We start from the raw sequence: 21,448 nt of genomic DNA, 5'->3' as shown, positions 1-21,448 counted from the left end.
GGAGCCGGGGAACCAGCCATGCATGTCAAACACTTCAGCAGAGATTTGTGAAGACAAGGAAAGTAAAAGCCAACCCACGGGTAGAAACTTTGATTTATTTTTATATTTTGTCTGCAATTAATGTCATTTCCTTGATACCGTTTTTAAAACAAAAGAGATACAAAGTGTCCCCAAAATGGCAACAACAAAAAAAGCAGCAGTGATTTTATTGAATCTGTTCAAATATTGCTTCTCTCAAATTCAAATGTCCTCTTTTTTCAGTCTTTTTTTGTATTTTATGTCAGACAATTAAACAGTTGTATAATTAATTCATATACTTTTTTCAAGAAAGTCTCTTTTCTATGTGGATTTGTGCTCTGGTTTTTAAAAAGTATCTAATTAAATTTGAGTTAAATTGACTTAAAATTACTCTTTAAACTTTTCAAATTGAATGTTTTGTTGATATAGTGATATAAATGGCTAACACCATATCATCATAAAGACATCATCAACAGTCACATCATATGTTTTAATGCAGACAGGAGAGAAATACATGTGTTTTGTGTGATAAAAAATGGATGAAATATTGATGATGATGCGAGTCAGGTCCTTTAGAGCAAACCAAAAACGTGCCTGTCGGGACCTCAGCAGGTTAACATTCACATAAACTTCAAATAACTGAAGAACATATTCACTTCTTTATCCAATCCAGATATTCCAAACACGTGGCACTCGGATTATTGTAACTTTAGCCGTGTTTCTGACACCGATAAATATAAACGAAAACAATTAACATACATTTTTAATTAAATAATGTATAAAAGTGAGACTGACTTGTAAGGAGAAGAACTGAGAGAGACGTGTGTGTCGGCCCTCAGCTAGGAAGACAAAGACTCTTGGCTGACTTTTAACAGGTAAAGCTCACGAAACCTCTCAAGAACGTGTCAAAATCTGTTACTAAAGGGACATGTGCTGGAAAAAATATGAGAAAATATGCTTTTGCATTCAATCTCTCTGTGAGAGAACACATGCATTGACAAATAACTTTCCTCCCATCGCATATTTCCTTCCTTCACCATGCCGTGAGTTTCAACCCCAAATCAAAAGACATAAAATAAGAATTATATGGTTTTTCCCCCAGAATAACTTTATTACACCAATGGGAAACTAATAAGAATCACTATTGGGAGGGGAAATGCAATTATTTGTTCTGAAAATAACGTCACAATGCAAAATTGTATCTTTTCTGTTGATTTTGGGGTGAAACGAGACCTGGTCTTGTTTCATGAGCTTCACCCTTAGATTTTATTAAGCATGATCAGCAGTGATAAGGATTCGGTGCAACAGTTCGTCTCAGAACAGAAGACTATCTCAGGACTCGGGTCCTGACTGAAGATCTCAGGACTCGGGTCCTGACTGAAGATCTCAGGACTCGGGTCCTGACTGAAGATCTCAGGACTCGGGTCATGACTGAAGATCTCACGACTCGGGTCCTGACTGAAGATCTCACGACTCGGGGTCCTGACTGAAGATCTCAGGACTCGGGTCCTGACTGAAGATCTCACGACTCGGGTCCTGAATGAAGATCTCACGACTCGGGTCCTGAATGAAGATCTCACGACTCGGGTCCTGAATGAAGATCTCACGACTCGGGTCCTGACTGAAGATCTCACGTCTCGGGTCCTGACTGAAGATCTCAGGACTCGGGTCCTGACTGAAGATCTCAGGACTCGGGTCCTGACTGAAGATCTCAGGACTCGGGTCCTGACTGAAGATCTCAGGACTCGGGTCCTGACTGAAGATCTCACGACTCGGGTCCTGACTGAAGATCTCACGTCTCGGGTCCTGACTGAAGATCTCACGACTCGGGTCCTGACTGAAGATCTCACGTCTCGGGTCCTGACTGAAGATCTCACAACTCGGGTCCTGACTGAAGATCTCACGACTCGGGTCCTGACTGAAGATCTCACGACTCGGGTCCTGACTGAAGATCTCACGACTCGGGTCCTGACTGAAGATCTCACGACTCGGGTCCTGACTGAAGATCTCACGACTCGGGTCCTGACTGAAGATCTCACGACTCGGGTCCTGACTGGACTGAAGATCTCACGACTCGGGTCATGACTGGACTGAAGATCTCAGGACTCGGGTCCTGACTGAAGATCTCAGGACTCGGGTCCTGACTGAAGATCTCAGGACTCGGGTCCTGACTGAAGATCTCACGACTCGGGTCCTGACTGGACTGAAGATCTCAGGACTCGGGTCCTGACTGGACTGAAGATCTCAGGACTCGGGTCCTGACTGAAGATCTCAGGACTCGGGTCCTGACTGAAGATCTCAGGACTCGGATCCTGACTGAAGATCTCACGACTCGGGTCCTGACTGAAGATCTCACGACTCGGGTCCTGACTGAAGATCTCACGACTCGGGTCCTGACTGAAGATCTCACGACTCGGATCCTGACTGGACTGAAGATCTCACGACTCGGGTCCTGACTGAGGAGGTATATCCTGTGTTTCTCCAGTTGTGCTCCTCGAGAGGGTTTTCGGAGGCAAGGCAAGAAAGGCGATGAAGGCCTTAATGTTCGATGAGGGGAGATTTCAGCTCACTCACCCCTAAGGCCATAGGAAGACATGGGTATACTCAATCAAACGCTGCGATGTGCATTAAAAGCAGTGGTTTGATGTATCGGGTGCAGTGCGTTCAGAGCGTTGTCATGAGGAGAGCGGATGAGGAATGTAACGAGTCTGTCAGGCATTTGAGATGAGCATTGAGTGGAAGTTTTGATACATTAATATGATGCCAGGTCAGTGCATTTAAGACATTCTCAGAGTCATTATGTGTGGACTGAGGTCTGGTGAGAGGCGTCCCAGTTTGGGTTAGTGGGCGTGGATGTCCAGGCCTTGTCCTATCAGGGGTTCGGCGGGGTGGCTGTGTGGGGGTGGGTGGAGCAGCATGGCAGTGTGTGGGCCGGGGTAGGGGTGCAGGGACGGGCCGGCGTGGGGGTATCCCGGCTGGGGCAGGAGGGCCCCGGGGTAATCCATCCCCTGAAGCCCTGACAGTGGAGGAAGAGAGAAAGAGTCAGTCCTGAGAACAGGTACGTCACCCAAGTGTCCAGTATATCGCAATATAAAAATGCATCAATATGTATTGTGTAAAGTTCACCCAAAATTAACATTGCTGTGCGTGAAAAAATTCAAGTTTTCAGAGTTTTAGTGTCAGTACTACATTACACTGCTATATATAATGTTAAATTTAATGTATAATTATGCAATGGGGGGATATTTGTGGGTCCTGATAATGCCAAATGTCTGATGTTACCAGTAATAAGTGGCCTTCATTATTTTAAATATATCTAGTCAGTGAAATAGCGCAAGCATATTCGTCTAAAATAATTCAGTATTTTCAGCTCCAGAATCATGAATATTGTTATTCTGGTGTCTCTGTTGTCCTGCGTTGGGTTTCCAGCACCAAGTCCAAGACTATTCATTTACACACACAATGTAAAACCAAATTTAGCATTTTAATCAACAGTACTTTTTTTTTGTTAAACTTTTACCATATGTCTTGGAGTATCGCAATATCGTATCGTGAGTTCGGTATTGTGAAATGTATCGAATCGTGACACGAGGGTATCGTTACACCCTTACACCCTAGGTTACACCCTAGTCTTACAAAGGAAGTGTTCGCACACAATCAGCCCGTTTAACTGCTTTAGATTATTATGTGTTGAACTGACACAGAATAAGTTGTGGCAGAAAAAAACCTGTCAACACCCCCAAAGCTTCACAATCATAAATCTCATCCTGGGTCGACATTTCATTCAGTAGCATTAGGCACTTTTGATTTATGTGCTTAAGCAATACTTTCCTACGCTTGTTTCTGCTGCTTCTTCACTTGTTTGTGGATCAGAAGATGCTGTATTCTTCCAGAAGATGCATAATAGCGCCCCCTACCGTATAACAGTGAAAACATGGAAAACTTGTCACTAGAGGGGAAAATAAGGGCCCTATCATACAATGCAGCAGCAGGCGCGACGCAAGTATGTTTTGCTAGTTTCAGCCCGACGCAGTTATCATATTCACGTCCTGCGTCACGTTGTTTAGATAGAAAATGCATTTGCGCCCTTTTGTTCGCCCATGGGCTGCTGGTCTGAAAATGATGTGTGTTCAGGCGCATTGTTGTTGCGTTGCTATTTTGAGGAAACTGCATCCAACTGAAAACTGTTCTAAGGTCAGTCTATGGCGCAGTGGCGCAGTTTTTGTTATTTAAAGAGCGCGTTAGTAATATGCGCCTATAGGCGGGTCTACAACGCACAAACACTTTGTCTCGTAGATGGTCTGATCATGCTTTAACCTCGCGCACGAGCAGAGCCGCTTCCTCGCTAGAGAAGCGTTAAATTTTTCCGCTTGCAAATTCCTCCATGTAAATAGCGAATACGCCATGACGCGAGCGCAACTGGCTTTTAAAGGGAATGGGAGATGAAATTCTGATTGGTTTATTGCACGTTACGCCCAAAACACACCCATTACTCATAAAGAGAATAGAGACAACCATTTTAGACCATGCGCCGGGAGCGCCGACCATTTGTCCCGTCGTTAAACCAGCAAAAGTGGATTCGGACACTCACCTGCTGTCCTAAGACCTAAATGAGTCTGAGCATCCAACCCATATCCTCCTAGAGCCGCTCCCTCTGGACTGTATGGGGCACCCTGGCCTAAAACACACACACACACACAAATATGTGTTATTCAGTGCAGAGAGCCACGAATATTCATTTACTATACAGTCAGAATGTAAAACAAGTCATACAGTAGATAACCATTTACGTGTATTTTACCTGAGCGATTTGATTGGTCAATCATTGGCTGGACTATTCTGCGTCTGGCATTTATAAACCTGAGGGCGGACAGCAGGAGCAAACACATGATTAGCACAACAGGAACAAATCGTTTTGATGAATGCAACAATAGCTGACCAAAGAACCACAATTGACCTCATGTAATGTCAAAACAATTAGAATATGTGAATCCATTTTACACTGAAAATGCAGAACAAAAAAAACAACATGTATATTATAAATCAATCACACATTTTAACTTTGAATTACATTGCTCATGATTGTAATATGCCCAGATGAAGCCGGTGATGAGAGCGGTTGATCATTAGTGAAAGAGAGATATAACTAACCAGTTGTTGACCTGCAGTATGGTGAGACCCGTGTCTAGGGAGAGCTGTTTCTTCTGTTCTTCAGATGGGTACGGGTGCTGAGAGAGGACAAAAGGTTTGTAATGCAATTAAGGCTAAGGTTAGGTTAGTGGTGTGACTTTTGTGAGCGCACAAACATAGGCCGCTGCATTGTTACACAGGACTACTTCCTGAAAGTAACACGTAAAGTAATGCGTTCATGTTTTTATTTGCACCATTATTTAGTTAGAATGAATTTTTTTCAAGCGAGTATTGCATACTTGGTAAATGGTACACATTATTATATATTTTTTATATATTTACTGACAAATATATTTGGAACAATGTAGATTACAAGAAATTAAATAATGTAACTTTTTTACTTTAAAATTAATATAAAAATGCATTTATTTATAAACATGCTCCTCAACAATGGTTACATTTGGAGGCTTGATTAAATACACACGCAATATATATATATGTATGTATGTATGTATGTATGTATGTATATTTAGGGCTGTGAACCGATTAATCGCATCCAAAATAAAAGTTTGTGTTTACATAATAAATGTGTGTGTACTGTGTATAACTATTTTGTAAATATAAATACACACACATGCTTGTATATATTTAAGAAAAGTTTGTAATTTATATATAAAATATTTATATATAATATTAATTATATATAAATCTATAAACAGTATATACATGCAAATATTTATTAAATATATACAAGCATGTGTGTGTGTGTGTGTGTTTATATATAAAAATAATTATACACAGTACACACACATTTATTATGTAAACACAAACTTTTATTTTGAATGCGATTAATCGTTTAACAGCCCTAAATATATATATACAAAGAGCTCATAAATTCATATTTCATAGATATTAACTTGAGATGATCAATAAAGTCGTCTATTTTTGTTACACCTTTTCCAAAGCTTTTATCACTTCTTCTTTTTCTAGCTCTCCTTTGTTGTCTTTATCTTTCTTCGAGCTTCATTCTTTGTTTTTCTGCCACCAATTTTAGCACCAAATGCTACTGTTTCTTTCAAGCCTCTTATAAATGTACCATTGCAACCATGCTTTTCATCACAATAAATAAACCTGTATGCAGATCATTTTTCTCTCAACAGAACACAACAAGAAAAGAGTTCATGTATGTTTTTAACTGTCACTGGATTGGTTTTCTATCTTACCGACAGGTGCTGAAAAAGCCATGCTCTCATAATGTTCGTTGCAACTTTGGGAAAGATTCCTCTTTTCTTGTTGTTTCGTCTGTCTCGGTCCGTTTCGTCTTCTTCTCCTGTGCTGGGCGATGCCACACTCCCATCCAATCCATCACCTGCCACCCGACACAGTGAAATACCCCATCAGACGACAACAGGGCGCTAGTCATTGAATTAAACATGCAACAACGTAGCACACTACTGCTGGAAACATTCATTACAGCATTTAGATTATACAATTGACAAAATATTGTAATAGAACAGTATGCAGTGTAAACAGTACTTGATTGTGTGTAAAATGGCTACCGGCATCACTGCAGTTCTCTGCGCTGTGTGAGGTGAGGCCGCAGGAGGCGCTCGGGGTGCCCGAGGGGGTCGACACACACTCGTCTGGGTCCCGCAACCAAGACTGGTTCTAGAACACACACACACACACACACACACACACACACACACACACACACACACACACGCACACACAATAAGAGGAAACAAACAAAGACTTTAGATACAGAAAGACGCTGCACTCATATTAGTATGAATGGGAGAAAGGCAGAATATATCTGGCAGAACAAGCCCTGCCTTCTAAATAAGGAAGTAATAATTTATATAATCGAAATAATTTTTTTATGCTATTTGAGCATAAATACTCACTGCCTCATTTATACCCAGACAGCAACATAGTGTCGGCCCAGAACCGGCCCACATCTGCTACGCATTGAATCCACATGTACCAGATGTGGCCCGGATCTGGGCCGACACTGTGTGTGTGTGTGTGTGTGTGTGTGTGTGTGTGTGTGTGGTGCTGCTGTATGCCACTGGTCCATGATTATGTACATGTATTTGACTGCATCTATAGTATTTATGTCCCTGTAAATCATTTATTTTAAGTGGACTTAAATAAATAGTTAAAATGTGTGTGTGTGTGTGTGTGTGTGTGTGTGTGTGTGTGTGTGTGTGTGTGTGTGTGTGTGTGTGTGTGTGTGTGTGTGTGTGTGTGTGTGTGTGTGTGTGTGTGTGTGTGTGTGTGTGTGTGTGTTTGGATGGGTGTGATGCAGAGCACAAATTCAGACTTGGCTACACGTCACTCTCATAAGAAACCACATTTATGAGAGAGTTATATGTCAGATTTTGTTGCTGATTTGAAATATTTAATAGACCTTATTCAGAGCAGCGCCATGACATATGAAAGCGAGGCAGTGAGGGATAGACTTACTGTGATCTCAATGGCATCCACTGTAAAAACCTATGTAAAGCGTCCAGATCTGTTTTTTTGTCTACTGACATATCTTGGAAAGATATTTTTGCAGTGTTTCGTCAGCAGAACAATCCAAAAAATACCAGTGCAAACCCACTGAAGAGATGCATGTGTGTCCCTCAGAGCTTCGCTTTCATTCCCGTTAACAATCAAAGATGGCGCTGCGGTGAATAAGGTCTACCGTGAGATTTCAGGACTCAGGGTCAAGTAGACAGGACTTGGTCTCGGATGCACAAAACAGAAAATATGGCCGCCGAGTGAACAGACTTTCTTTGAAACCACTAACACCCTGGACTCACTTGTTCTGACAGATTGGTGCAAGAACCAGTGAAATCTTCCATGTCAGATTTGGACCCCCCGTCCCGGTCCTCCAGCACCAAATCAGTGGGCATCTTGCCCTTCAGACAGGTGATGTAGCGATGACAGAAGTTATCACAGAGGTCATGAACCTGGAAGAGAAAACAGACTCGTTGACGTCCATTCATTCTGAAAGATTGATAATGCCTGCTTTTTCATATTCAATAAAATAGAGAGAGAGAGAGAGAGAGAGAGAGAGAGAGAGAGAGAGAGAGAGAGAGAGAGAGAGAGAGAGAGAGAGAGAGAGAGAGAGAGAGAGAGAGAGAGAGAGAGAGAGAGAGAGAGAGAGAGAGAGAGAGAGAGAGAGAGAGAGAGAGAGAGAGAGAGAGAGAGAGAGACTTGGTTTCGAAACATGCAAAGTTGCCACGTTTTAATGGGGAAGCGTGAATGAGATTTTATGAAGGATATCATGAAATAAGGAAATAAAAATGATTAAAAAATAATAAAAAGGGGTTTGAAATGAAAGGAGGTGAGTACATTTTAACAGGATTTTCATTTAAGAAAAATCACACACTCAATGCAATATCTGGAAACTGTAAAAAATACTCAGAAAGCAATTTTCAAAAAGCACATTTCCACATAGTCTAGGCTAAACCAAGACAACATTTGGGCTGTCAGTGAAACTTTAATAGACGTCTACACCATAGCCCAAGAATAGACTGGTCACACACACAGTTCATGTCAAAGAAATGAAAGCAAACACCTTGTAATCACTGTTGACTTTGCTTTCATGATGGATTATCGTACATCTCGCAAGTTATTTGGGCAAAACCGACATGTAACCAAATTCAAAGATGTTTGGCTGGAAGTGTGTTACCCATAGCCGGACTATATCGAGTCTATAGGTAACCTAGACGGGGAAATGACGGCTATTGCTTGTATAATGGGCTTTTCTGACATGGTATCAAAGTAATAGCATGGGGTCATGTGTTACCATAAAACAATTTTTTTACAACTTGTACCATAATAACGTTCTTTAAAGTAATTTATATTACCATCTGTTATCATCAGTACTGATAATATATTACCATAAAGTGTCATATTATTCTGGTCTGATACCATCACTTTATCAGTGTATCAGCATATTGCTCAATTAAGTGTAAGTGTAATCTTTAAAAGCACTCATGGTGTAATACAGGAGAGCAAACACACCTTTTCCAGCTCGAGTAGATGAAACCGCAGAACTTGAATGGCCTGGATCATCTGTGCAGAGATCATGTGGGTAAAAAACTGTTACCGCCTTTGCAAAATTACATGAAGCCATTTATTTTTAAAGCTTATGTATATTATTTTACCAGATTATCCAGTTCTGGATTTGATGAAAAGATGGGTTTCTCTGATCGGATCTACAATAGTGAACAGAAAAAAAATCATTAGGTACCGTGCGTGTGTGTGTGTGTGTGTGTGTGTGTGTGTGTGTGTGTTATGTAATATACAGTTTGTACAGTATTTTAAAAAATCATGAAAACCCAACATGAGTTACTCACTTGTTTGGCAAAGACTGCGATATCATCGTTGAACGAGTCAGAGGAGCAGACGTCGCTGTGATTGGTCATGCCGTGGAGGTGGGCGGAGTTTGACATGGAGGCGGAGTCTCGTGGTGAGCAAGTGGCAAGTTCACACTTTTCAAATACCAGAGCCAGGAGTGGAAACAGAGGATGACTGCAAACCAACACACACACGCGCACACACACACTCCGTGTAAGACAACACTGCAGGGTAAGAGATGCAACACAGCTAATGTTGCCTTGGAATGGTTGATTTATGTGATGAGCACAAATTAATGCCACCACAATGTCATAATCATTCCAGATTTTCTAAAGGTGTGATAGTTTTGATATATCCTTTCTCTCATATTAATGTGGATAGACAACTATAAGTAAACTATTTGTAGATTAACTTCCCCAAAAACTGGCTAAAATTGCTCTAAGGTGAACTCAAAGCATTGTTTGCTTGAGTAGCCCAACACAGCAACACTGGCTCAACCAATCACGTGAGTTTGGGGCCGGACCAATGTTGGTCTGACCAATGGGAGTGTCTGAAAACAGTGATTATTTTTGCAATTCCATTTGGTGCCACTAGTGGTGCGAAAATTACACCTTTCTGACTTTCCAAGGCGCTGTTAAGTTTTTAATTAGACCGCCGTCTAAAAGACCGCCGTCGGTGTATGAATGAGTGAGTGAATGGGTGAATGTGAGGCAATATTGTAAAGCGCTTTGGAGGCCATTGGGTCTGTGAAAGCGCTATATAAATGCAGTCCATTTACCATTTACCATTTAATTGTGAATGAACATTCTAGTTTGTGTTTGAAAAACAGCCTGCCTGAAAATACTCAATTTTGTGGGTTTGTGTGCTGACGAATTTGTATCATTCTCAGATCTCAGTGGTAGCACTTGAACAGTAAAATACATAAATACTTTTTTGTGTTTTTACTGTTATACTGTAGGGGGCGCTATAACACATCTTCTGAAAGAGTAAATAAGCAGAAACAAGCAATATCATATATAAGCAGATGCATGTGTAAAATAATGCGATCATCAACATTAAACAGCACATAAATCAAAACTGCCTAATGTTACTGAATGAAATATGGAGCCAGGACTGAAGCTTTGGAGGTGTTGATGGACTCGATCTCCATCTTTATGAAGCTTACCCACATTCAAGTGTTGATAAAAAAGGCAGCATGAAGCTATAGAATAAAGCGTGTTTAAAAGCAGAGGGTCTGTTCTTTCTTTTGATATATTGCATGTTCAGATATTCATACAAAATGATTTTTCAAAATGATCAAAAATGCCAACTTTGCTTTAAAACGCTGACGGGGAAAGAGTTAATACCTAAAGCACACCTTTACTTATTCATGTTGTTGCCCTTGAACTAAAACACTCTGTATCTTCATCAGAAAATAAAAAAAGAGAAAGAAATGTGTGGTTTGTATTACCCTAAAAATAGGCGTCATGTAAAAATAGAAAAATATTGTGTAATTATTTAAACTTCAAGTGAGCAAAATCACTTGTACGACGGCAAACTGATGAAACCTACGCAGGATTTGAAGGCTTCATACATGTGTGGTGTGAGGAGCCAGATGGTGTGTCTCACCCGTAGATCAGGTCCCGGTGGTGTTTCAGGGAGTCAGGCACCGTGTGGCCGTAGTGATGCGGAGGAAGTGACCTCATGACGTCCCGGTACCCTCCCACAGGCATGCCGTCAGAGCCTGGGTACTGCAGCAACTCCTCATACTAGACACGCGGAGACACGGGACGAGAGCACACTCAGAGATAACACATGGCCTAATTCAGCCGTGTGTGTGTGTGTGTGTGTGTGTGTGTGTGTGTGTGTGTGTGTGTGTGTGTGTGCGTGTGTGTGTGTGTGTGTGTGTGTGTGTGCGTGTGTGTGTGTGTGTGTGCGTGTGTGTGTGTGATAATTGTATCTCCTCCTCAATAAACACTGGATGCGGAGAGGCTTTGATGTGCGATTTTTCAGTGTGCCAAGCAACATTCACCCAGGGACATCAACTCCACAGAAAACTGATTTATAATTAACAGCCTTACATACAAATGCATAAAGTCATCCAGCCTTCATTTTTATACTAATGAGATGATCTTTCTGATTAATGCTGTTGTCAGATATATGATCGGGAAAAACAATACGCGCTGCACAATGGGACAGCGTTCTGAATAATCAATAATCAGAAAACATCTACTATGAAACTATGAAATTAATTTGAAACATTTCCAGTGCTCGCCTATTATTCAGATGGACATTTGTAGGATCATTACTAAATAACGTTACTTAATGTAAGCCATAACCTCTGCAAATTACATTTGAACTAAAACAAAGTGTAGGCCTTTGTTAATAATCAGTAGCATATAAACCAAGCTCATATTCTTATGCTCAACATACCATGGAAATATTTTTAGCGCACTACATTTATCAAAAAAGATGTTGGTTTAACTTAAAAAAGCAAGTTACCTTGTTGCCTTCAAATTTTGAGTTTGTTGTAATTAAAAATTTTAGTTAATACAAGGAAGAAGAATGGTTTAATAAACAGAAACTCAAAATAATATGTTATCCTCACCACATTAGTTATCGAAGTTGATTTGACAAAAGATTAAAAGTTGTGATAACAAATCATGAAAATATTTTTTTACAGTGTACGTTTCATTTGCCTCGATGTTTGAAGTTGCGAACGAGAGCGAGAGAAAGCAATTTTGAGTTTCGCAGTCTTTTAATGAACATGCTGTTATGAAAAATATATATATTTTATACGTGAAACTAATAATTAGTGCATTGGCTGCTACCAACTCTCATCATAAAATGAATGAACCCAAATGAAAGAAAGCTTTTGAGCTAAAATGATAAGTAGGTCTATTATGAAGATGGACAATGTATTATTTGAACTCAAAGTCCCATCAGTCGTCATCACTGCGTTACTACACTCAGTTAAGAAGCAGTTCAACACATGAGGATACGAAGTATTAAATATGATAAACGGTTTATTCTGGAAATCAGTACTAACACTTTATAATAACTTTCATTCTGACAGACATTATAAGTGGCTTTAATACATTCGGTAACACTTTACAATGTTATTCAGTTAACATGAACTAAGAATAAACAATACTTCTGCAGCATTTATTCATCTTAGTTAATAATAATTTCAACATTTACTAATCTAATACGTTATTAAAATCATTGTGTTTGTTAACATTTGTTAATGCACTGTGAACTGACATGAACAGCTGTATTTTTATTAACTAACATTAATAAAGATTAATAGATAATGTAACAAATGTATTGCTCATTGTTAGTTCATGTTAGTTCATATATTAACTAATGAACCTTATTGTAAAGTGTTACCATACATTCATAGATAAAGCTGGATTCTATTGACGGAAATATCACCAAACTTTGATGCATACTGTATTTAAACTGGTCAGTATTAGTGTGAATAATTAAAGTTATTATAGACAATATATAAAGCACTGCAGTTTCAAACCAACTGAATATATAGAAATATAAAAACCACAGTATATAGTTATATATGCTACGGCAATGCTTTTTATAAATGAAAGAGCAATGAATGTGTACTTTACTAAAACTTAAAAACTCAACCGTGATATAGAACAGCAAGTAAAATATATCCAATTTATTTTGTGGAATTGACCAATAAAAATGTCAAATCAACTTCGATAACTAATGTGTGAAGATAACATGTTATTTTGAGTTTCTGTTTATTAAACCATTCTTGTATTAACTAACATTTTTAATTTCAACGAACTCAAAATTTTAAGGCAACAAGGTAACTTGCTTTTTTAAGTTAAACCAAAAAAATTTTTTACAGTGCAGGATCTTAACTAGCATTTGTAAGAAGACACAGAAGCACAAGAATAATTTCCATTTGGCCGCTCACTGTAGCACAAAAGTTGACCTACTTACCCACTTCATCTTCCTCTCCGCGCCTGCGTCTCTACACACATCCTAATACAACTCTACACTCATCCTGACACAACTCTACACTCATCCTGATACAACTCTACACTCGACCTGACACAACTCTACACTCATCCTGATACAACTCTACACACAACCTGACACAACTCTACACTCAACCTGATACAACTCTACACTCATCCTGATACAACTCTACACTCAACCTGACACAACTCTACACTCAACCTGATACAACTCTACACTCATCCTGATACAACTCTACACACAACCTGACACAACTCTACACGCAACCTGATACAACTCTACACTCATCCTGATTCAACTCTACACTCGACCTGACACAACTCTACACTCGACCTGACACAACTCTACACTCGACCTGACACAACTCTACACACATCCTGATACAACTCTACACTCATCCTGATACATCTCTACACTCGACCTGATACATCTCTACACTCAACCTGACACAACTCTACACTCGACCTGACACAACTCTACACTCAACCTGACACAACTCTACACTAAACCTGACACAACTCTACACTAAACCTGACACAACTCTACACTCGACCTAAAACAAAACTCTACACTCGACCTGACACAACTCTACACACATCCTGATACAACTCTACACTCAACCTGACACAACTCTACACTCGACCTGACAACTCTACACTCAACCTGACACAACTCTACACTAAACCTGACACAACTCTACACTCAACCTGATACAACTCTACACTCAACCTGACACAACTCTACACTAAACCTGACACAACTCTACACTCGACCTGACACAACTCTACACTCATCCTGATACAACTCTACACTCAACCTGACACAACTCTACACTCAACCTGATACATCTCTACACTCAACCTGATACAACTCTACACTCAACCTGATACAACTCTACACTCAACCTGACACAACTCTAAACTCGACCTGATACAACTCTACACTCATCCTGATACAACTCTACACTCAACCTGATACAACTCTACACTCATACTGATGCATCTCTACACTCAACCTGATACATCTCTACACTCAACCTGATACAACTCTACACTCAACCTGATACATCTCTACACTCGACCTGATACAACTCTACACTCAACCTGACACAACTCTACACTAAACCTGACACAACTCTACACTCAACCTGACACAACTCTACACTCAACCTGATACAACTCTACACTCAACCTGACACAACTCTACACTAAACCTGACACAACTCTACACTCGACCTGATACAACTCTACACTCAACCTGACACAACTCTACACTCAACCTGACACAACTCTACACTCGACCTGACACAACTCTACATTCAACCTGACACAACTCTACACTCGACCTGATACAACTCTACACTCAACCTGACACAACTCTACACTCAACCTGACACAACTCTACACTCAACCTGACACAACTCTACACTCAACCTGACACAACTCTACACTCAACCTGACACAACTCTACACTCAACCTGATACATCTCTACACTCAACCTGATACAACTCTACACTCGACCTGATACAACTCTACACTCAACCTGATACAACTCTACACTCAACCTGACACATCTCTACACTCAACCTGATACATCTCTACACTCAACCTGATACAACTCTACACTCGACCTGATACAACTCTACACTCAACCTGACACAACTCTACACTCGACCTGATACATCTCTACACTCGACCTGATACAACTCTACACTCAACCTGATACAACTCTACACTCAACCTGACACAACTCTACACTCAACCTGACACAACTCTACACTCGACCTGATACATCTCTACACTCAACCTGATACAACTCTACACTCATCCTGATACAACTCTACACTCAACCTGACACAACTCTACACTCGACCTGATACATCTCTACACTCGACCTGATACAACTCTACACTCAACCTGATACAACTCTACACTCAACCTGACACAACTCTACACTCGACCTGATACATCTCTACACTCGACCTGATACATCTCTACACTCGACCTGACAACTCAATGCTTTCAGTGAGGATAACCTGAGCAATCCTCGTGAACTCAACTGTCTTACAGATAAATGTAGGTCTGGCTACATGAAAATTATTGACAAATATTAAACAATAAATTATTTGTCTTACTATTTGAATGCACATTAACCAATCTATTAAACATTACGTAATATAATAAGGTTTACAACTGAATTAATAATGCAAGTTATTATAAAGAGTCAGACAAAAAGCTAACAATTGCAAAATAAGAAGTAACTTTTTGTATTTTAGACTACATACTGCTTACAACTCGTTATCTTTATTTTATGCGCGTTTATTTGTTATTAACATCCACACTCCAGGATCAAACACTAGCTTTGCATCAAAATAGCAGGAACATGGATGTGTAAAAGCAAGGGAAGAAACAGGACCTACCCTCTTCTCCATGCGATACGGAAGCCGAGCTCACACACTCACTGGCGGAGGACAACACACACCCGAGCGGCACACTCTCTAGAAGAAATAAAGCGGTCAAAAGATGAAACATAAACATACCGATACCATATTCATATTCGGGTGCAAAAGCATTTGAGATTTTGTGGAAAATATTAAATAAATGCAAGCACATAGCCTATGAGAGTAGTGGATTGCTTATTTCACTTAAAAAGTATCCACCAAAATAACAGCGCAAGTGTTGCTGTACTAGAGTGATAAACGCATGATGTTATTATATCCAGAGCAAATGATTACATCCACGTAAATGTTATGGTATTGTAAATTGTGTAATATGAATATGAGGATATGATGAGAAGGCGTAAAGATCCCCCACCTTAAAGAAGACCGTAGCAGCAGAAGCGTGACGCGGGCCGAGTATCCAGCGTTAGCGGCGCGTTTCCGATGATGTCGCGTCCTTCGCGCGCTATCGATGTCCATGAAGCGAGGCGTTGAGCTCGAATGCGTCTCTCCGCGATGAGCGATGGAGCTTTAAACCAGAGAGCGAGAGAGAGAGAGATGGAGAGAGAGAGATGGAGACTGGGAGTTGTTTAGGGGGTCAAAACACAACGGGGTCTCTCACCCCCACCTCCTTATCACACACACGCTCGCGCATCTAGCCTACACACACACACACACACACACACACACACACTCGCGCATTACAAACGCAGAGCCTTTGGTTTTATCTAAAGGACGCTCTGTTCCTCTTTCTCTCTCTCACACACATACACACACACACACACACACACACACACACACACACACACACACACACACACACACACACACACAGCTTACCGAGTTTCATCATCGCTATTCCGGTGTACAATCATTTTGTCTGATTATGAGTAGTCTGGTAGTGTGTGTAGCAGATCTATCTGGGTTGCACTGGATAATTTTACACACATGCGTTATTATTCTCCACTGCACGCGTCACATCATATCACGACACCTCATTCATATACAAAAAAAAATATTTGCAGACTCATGCGGGTTTTAAAATGTATCGAAGCAAATGGCATCTGCAAACAAATGACGGACATTTACTCAGAACTAACTTTATATTTGCATATTTAACAACTGGTGTCAAGGTGATTTTATAGTGGAAGACAGTTCTCATTAAATTCCCAGTTGTAACAAACTAACTTGTACAGGTTATGCTCCACACGTTTGATAACCAGAATGTGTCAAAATAGCCACTAAAAGTCAATGTCTTATAAATAGTGGGTGAATACAGATAGTGTGGGACATAGGCCTACTTGTAGAGTCTTTTTTTTTTTTATTACTAAAAGTCAGCATTGTTTATTTATTTAAACATTGTTGTAGCCTCTTGGATAATGTTTTTAAAACAATAATGATGAATCATTTAAAGTAGAAGTTTTAAGTGTGTAAAAATATAGGGTTGCATACAGTGAAATAAGAATCCGAGGAAGGGGATAATAGGGGTTGATTAAAAAAAAAAAAAAATTCAAAGATTACTTTTACAGACTAAATTAAAAAAAGTAAAACATTTCCAGGTATCTGATTTAACACCAACTTCTTATAGTGAAATATCAGCTTGAAGGTAGCTTGTGCTATCCTTTAAAATCAACGCCACTTGGTTCCACATTTTGTTTTGTGAAATAAGTTTCAAAATAGTTTTGGGAGACACTTCTTTTTTTCTTTTTTTTTTTGCTAGAAAGTAGAAAAGACATGAGACAGACAAACACAATCATGTACCAATCAGCTGATAACACTAACTGCCCATTACCAACTTAACTTACTATAATAAATAACAGCCATGTAATTGTTTTAATTGCAGGGCAAATTACAGCAATATGTTTCTCTTATTTATGGCTGTCTAATAGGGAGACTGGGCTGGCTGTCACAGGGACTAAACTGGTAATATCCACACTTAATAAAACCACACAAATGGTAAAGCGGTTTTCTCAAGACAAGGGTATTTTGCATTAGATTGGTGCAAGTTGTCACGTGTGTTATCTTTAGGCTATATGTGTTTAATTCACTATATTCCAAAACAAATAGTTTTTCTTTAGTCTGATAATAGTTTTATTGCTTGAAAACTAAACGTTTTAACCGCGTGTGAGGGATATTTGAGAGGAAACAATGGGCTTTAAACATGTAGGCATCCAGCATAACAATCCTCCAGATCAACCGGTGACAGGAACACAGTTCCGCGGCGGCCCAAACCTGGTCTTGTGTTGTAAATCACCCTTAAATAACATAATAATTATTCCATGCGTCCCCTAAACTCTCGCCCCGCTGGGCGAGGCGCCGCGGGCGGTCGGGACTTCAATCAGCGCGACGCGGCCGGAGCGACGCGCCGCGTGACACAGCGCGCAGAGGATCTGGAGATCTGCCGCAGGAGGCCGTCGGCCAGCAGAGATGATCAGAGAGAAATGAAGCGTTAACAGCGGAACAACGGGGACCGAGGAGACGCTCAAAGGAGCAACGCCTTTTCAATGAGGACTTTAATCGGAGATTTCCACTTGTAACGCGTTTTCATTTCATGCCACAAAATGCTCTACAACATCTGCTATACTGTCACTTTGTAACTAGTTTAGAACAATAATTAGGTAACACTTTAAAATGAGGTTTCATTAACAACATGAACTAAGAATGAACAATAGGCTACTTCTAGCATTTATTAATCTGTTAATATTAATTTACTAATATATTATTAAATTAAAAGGTTGTTAACATTAGTTAATGTACTGTGAACTGTATTTTTTATCAACAATAACATATTATTACAAATGTATTGCTCATTGTTAGTTAATACATTATGTTAACTAATGAACCTTATTGTAAAGTGTTACCAATAATTAGCTATATTGTTAACTGTGGGAAATAGGCTATTTGTTGAATTAAACTGAATACACAAACACATGTTAAGTAACAATATTGTTGGTTTAACTTACAATTTTAAGGCAACCAGGTAACTTACTTTTTTGAGTTCACTGAAATTAAAAATTTGAGTTAATACAATGCAGATTGGTTTAGTAGAGAATAAAAACTCAAAATATGATGTTATCTGAACAACATTAATTATGTGATTTGACAAAAGATGAATAATTGTGATAAATCATGAACATGTTTTTTTTTGTACAATGTACAACCCTGCTAACGAAACTGAAAACCCCACGCTGCTTTTGACCAACGCCATCACCGAGCTGTTACCGTTAGTTGTGTGTGTGTGTGTGAGTGAAAGCGAGGGCCGGTTGTGTTTCGAGAATAAGCTCATTAGTGTTCTGGTGTGAGGAAGGCTGGTGTGATTGTTTTTGTTTAATGTGGCTGTTTGTCACTTCCTCTCAAAATGTGAATGTTTGTTCTGGGGCATTTGTCACAGTATTTGTCATGTGTGTGTGTGTGTGTGTGTGTGTTTGTGTGTGTCATGTGAAAGGCATTGGGTCAAGGAATCGAGAGCCAAAAACACACCACGGATAAACAACAGCAGGGATTCGTTCGCAACAAATCACTTTCTCATTTACGCGCGTGTAAGATAAAGTTTAATATCATTCCAGCGCTCGCTGATCGCATGGGCCTGTCCTACATTCACAGTTTATATGCTAAAGAACTGACCTCACAAATTACCATCCCAACAACCTCACACAGTCTCTCAGGCCTGACCTTTGACCCCCGGATCAATATCTGCTGCTGTGAGCGGTGTGTATCCCTGAGGGAGTCGTTCTCTGGTGTCCGCTCACCCCGAATCCTCAGGTCAGGATCTCTCTGGCATACACACAACGCTTTGGTGCCGGCTTATGCTTATTATTAGGCTTTTTATGGCACTTCTCGGGTTACACAGAATGTCTACATGCACTTAACGTTTGATTTCAGTCAGACTACAGCGATGATTTGTATTTGTATGTGTCCTGTAAACTTTTTTACTGCAAAGTCGGACTTACAGACCTATATAAAGAGATTGTAGCATCTAGCATGTGTAGATATTAATCAAAATACAATTGGTCTCGGCAGTGCGCATCCCCCGAAATACAGAAGTGATACTCGGCATGCATTTAATCCGTCAAATATTTGTTTATGCATTGTATCATAAACAACAGATGAAGACTGTAGCCTGACACACACACACACACACACTGTAGCTTGATATTTAATGTAAACACACTGACTGTGTCACTATATAGGATGAATGGCTTTTGTTGCAGCATTCCTCACTTTGAATAAAATAATCTGTTAAATTAATTGATTAAAATAGCAATTAATTGCTGCTTTCCTATGAACAATAGACTTTAGACTTTTAGAGTCTAAAGAAAAATAGACTTTTAGAAAAATATACTTTTTTTTTGTAAGGAACACATTTAATTATCTGGCTATAATAGCAAATAAAGTGGACACACCAAAGTGTTGGCTGTTAAAATAATTAACATCACACACACACACACTCTCTCTCTCTCTCTCTCTCTCTCTCTCTCTCTCTCTCACACACACACACACACACACACACACACACTTTTTTAAATTTCAAGCTCAAATTTGGAACACAACTTGATTTTCTTGCAGTTTTAGAGTAAAACTTGATTTTGAACATATATTAAATATAAAAATTTAAAATAGTATTTTTGTGCATTTTTCATAACAATACACGTAAAATGCAGACTTTTTTTAAGTTCTCTTTTTAAAACTTTTTTCTGCAAAGTTTTAAATTTGCAGCGCGTCGTCTTTGAAAAGAGATCAAACTTCAGTCTGAAGCTCTAAAGCATTCAAGATTTACCACAATGGAAATGACATTTTCAGGTCTATGCTCAAAAAGTGAATAAATGGATTATAAATACAGCGTAAATACAATTTAGTATAAAAAAAAAGACCTAAAAATGCAAAATATTAATGAATAAAAAAAAAAAATTGGTGGGTGACATGAATGGCCCTGACATGCAGCAGTATAAAGCAAAACAGAGAGAGAGAGAGAGAGAGAGAGAGAGAGAGAGAGAGAGAGAGAGAGAGAGAGAGAGAGAGAGAGAGAGTGCTCTTTTATGAGCACGTTCCTCTCCAGTTACGGTGTCGTCTGGCCCTGCACCCATAAATATTATTTCACTTTTCGATCTTTCTCATCAGGCCTCTTATCTGTCCCGTATATGAGTTTACCTCCGCCTGAACTTTGTCTTCCTCTAAATGCTCTCCTCCTCCTATAGATGTGTGCACAGTACTGTAAAACTGAATCTGGAGCATTTCTCAACAGAACGAGTCACTATAAATGATTAGTGTTATTGATTGGTGTTTGCTAAGGCAAGCGTAACTATGACTGTTGCTCATATGAATGAACATGAATGATGCCTCAAATTGTGGGGCTTGTTTGACGAGATATGTTTATAGACTTAAACAAATTGGGGAAACCCGTTGCCTCAAAATGATTAAGTAAATAAATAACTTCATGCTTAATAGAAAAAAATTGTGGAAATGTGGAATTGTGAAGTTCGTATAACTTAATTTTTTCAATTAAGCATTAAGTTTATCTA

At 39.5% G+C, this 21,448-nt stretch overlaps 1 protein-coding gene across 1 annotated transcript; it reads right to left on the bottom strand.

The window, feature by feature from the left end:
* Nucleotides 1–75: 75 nt before the first annotated feature.
* Nucleotides 76–16,736, bottom strand: meis3 (myeloid ecotropic viral integration site 3). The gene is made up of 13 exons (XM_079609172.1): nucleotides 16,306–16,736; nucleotides 15,912–15,989; nucleotides 11,113–11,252; nucleotides 9,504–9,678; nucleotides 9,312–9,362; nucleotides 9,169–9,219; nucleotides 7,959–8,108; nucleotides 6,708–6,816; nucleotides 6,372–6,517; nucleotides 5,170–5,246; nucleotides 4,820–4,878; nucleotides 4,610–4,696; nucleotides 76–3,034 (listed from the first exon to the last, which is right to left on the bottom strand). The coding sequence occupies exons 2-13, from the start codon at nucleotides 15,921–15,923 to the stop codon at nucleotides 2,859–2,861; spliced, it is 1,233 nt and encodes a 410-aa protein (XP_079465298.1). The 5' UTR covers nucleotides 15,924–15,989; nucleotides 16,306–16,736; the 3' UTR covers nucleotides 76–2,858.
* Nucleotides 16,737–21,448: the final 4,712 nt, after the last annotated feature.

Source organism: Phoxinus phoxinus (genome assembly GCF_949152265.1).
Source record: "Phoxinus phoxinus genome assembly, chromosome: 4".
Classification (NCBI taxonomy): Eukaryota; Metazoa; Chordata; class Actinopteri; order Cypriniformes; family Leuciscidae; genus Phoxinus; species Phoxinus phoxinus.
Note: the sequence above shows the minus strand (reverse complement) of the source record. Positions and strands in the feature narration are given on the sequence as shown.

Bases quoted from the DNA above. Each gene is read 5' to 3' on its own strand.
- meis3 (XM_079609172.1), bottom strand. The intron at 8,109-9,168 runs GTGTGTTTGCTC...TTTCTCTTCCAG, and splicing joins ATCTACTCGAGCTGGAAAAG to GTTCATGACCTCTGTGATAA. The intron at 6,518-6,707 runs GTAGCCATTTTA...GTCGGGTGGCAG, and splicing joins AGAGAACTGCAGTGATGCCG to GTGATGGATTGGATGGGAGT.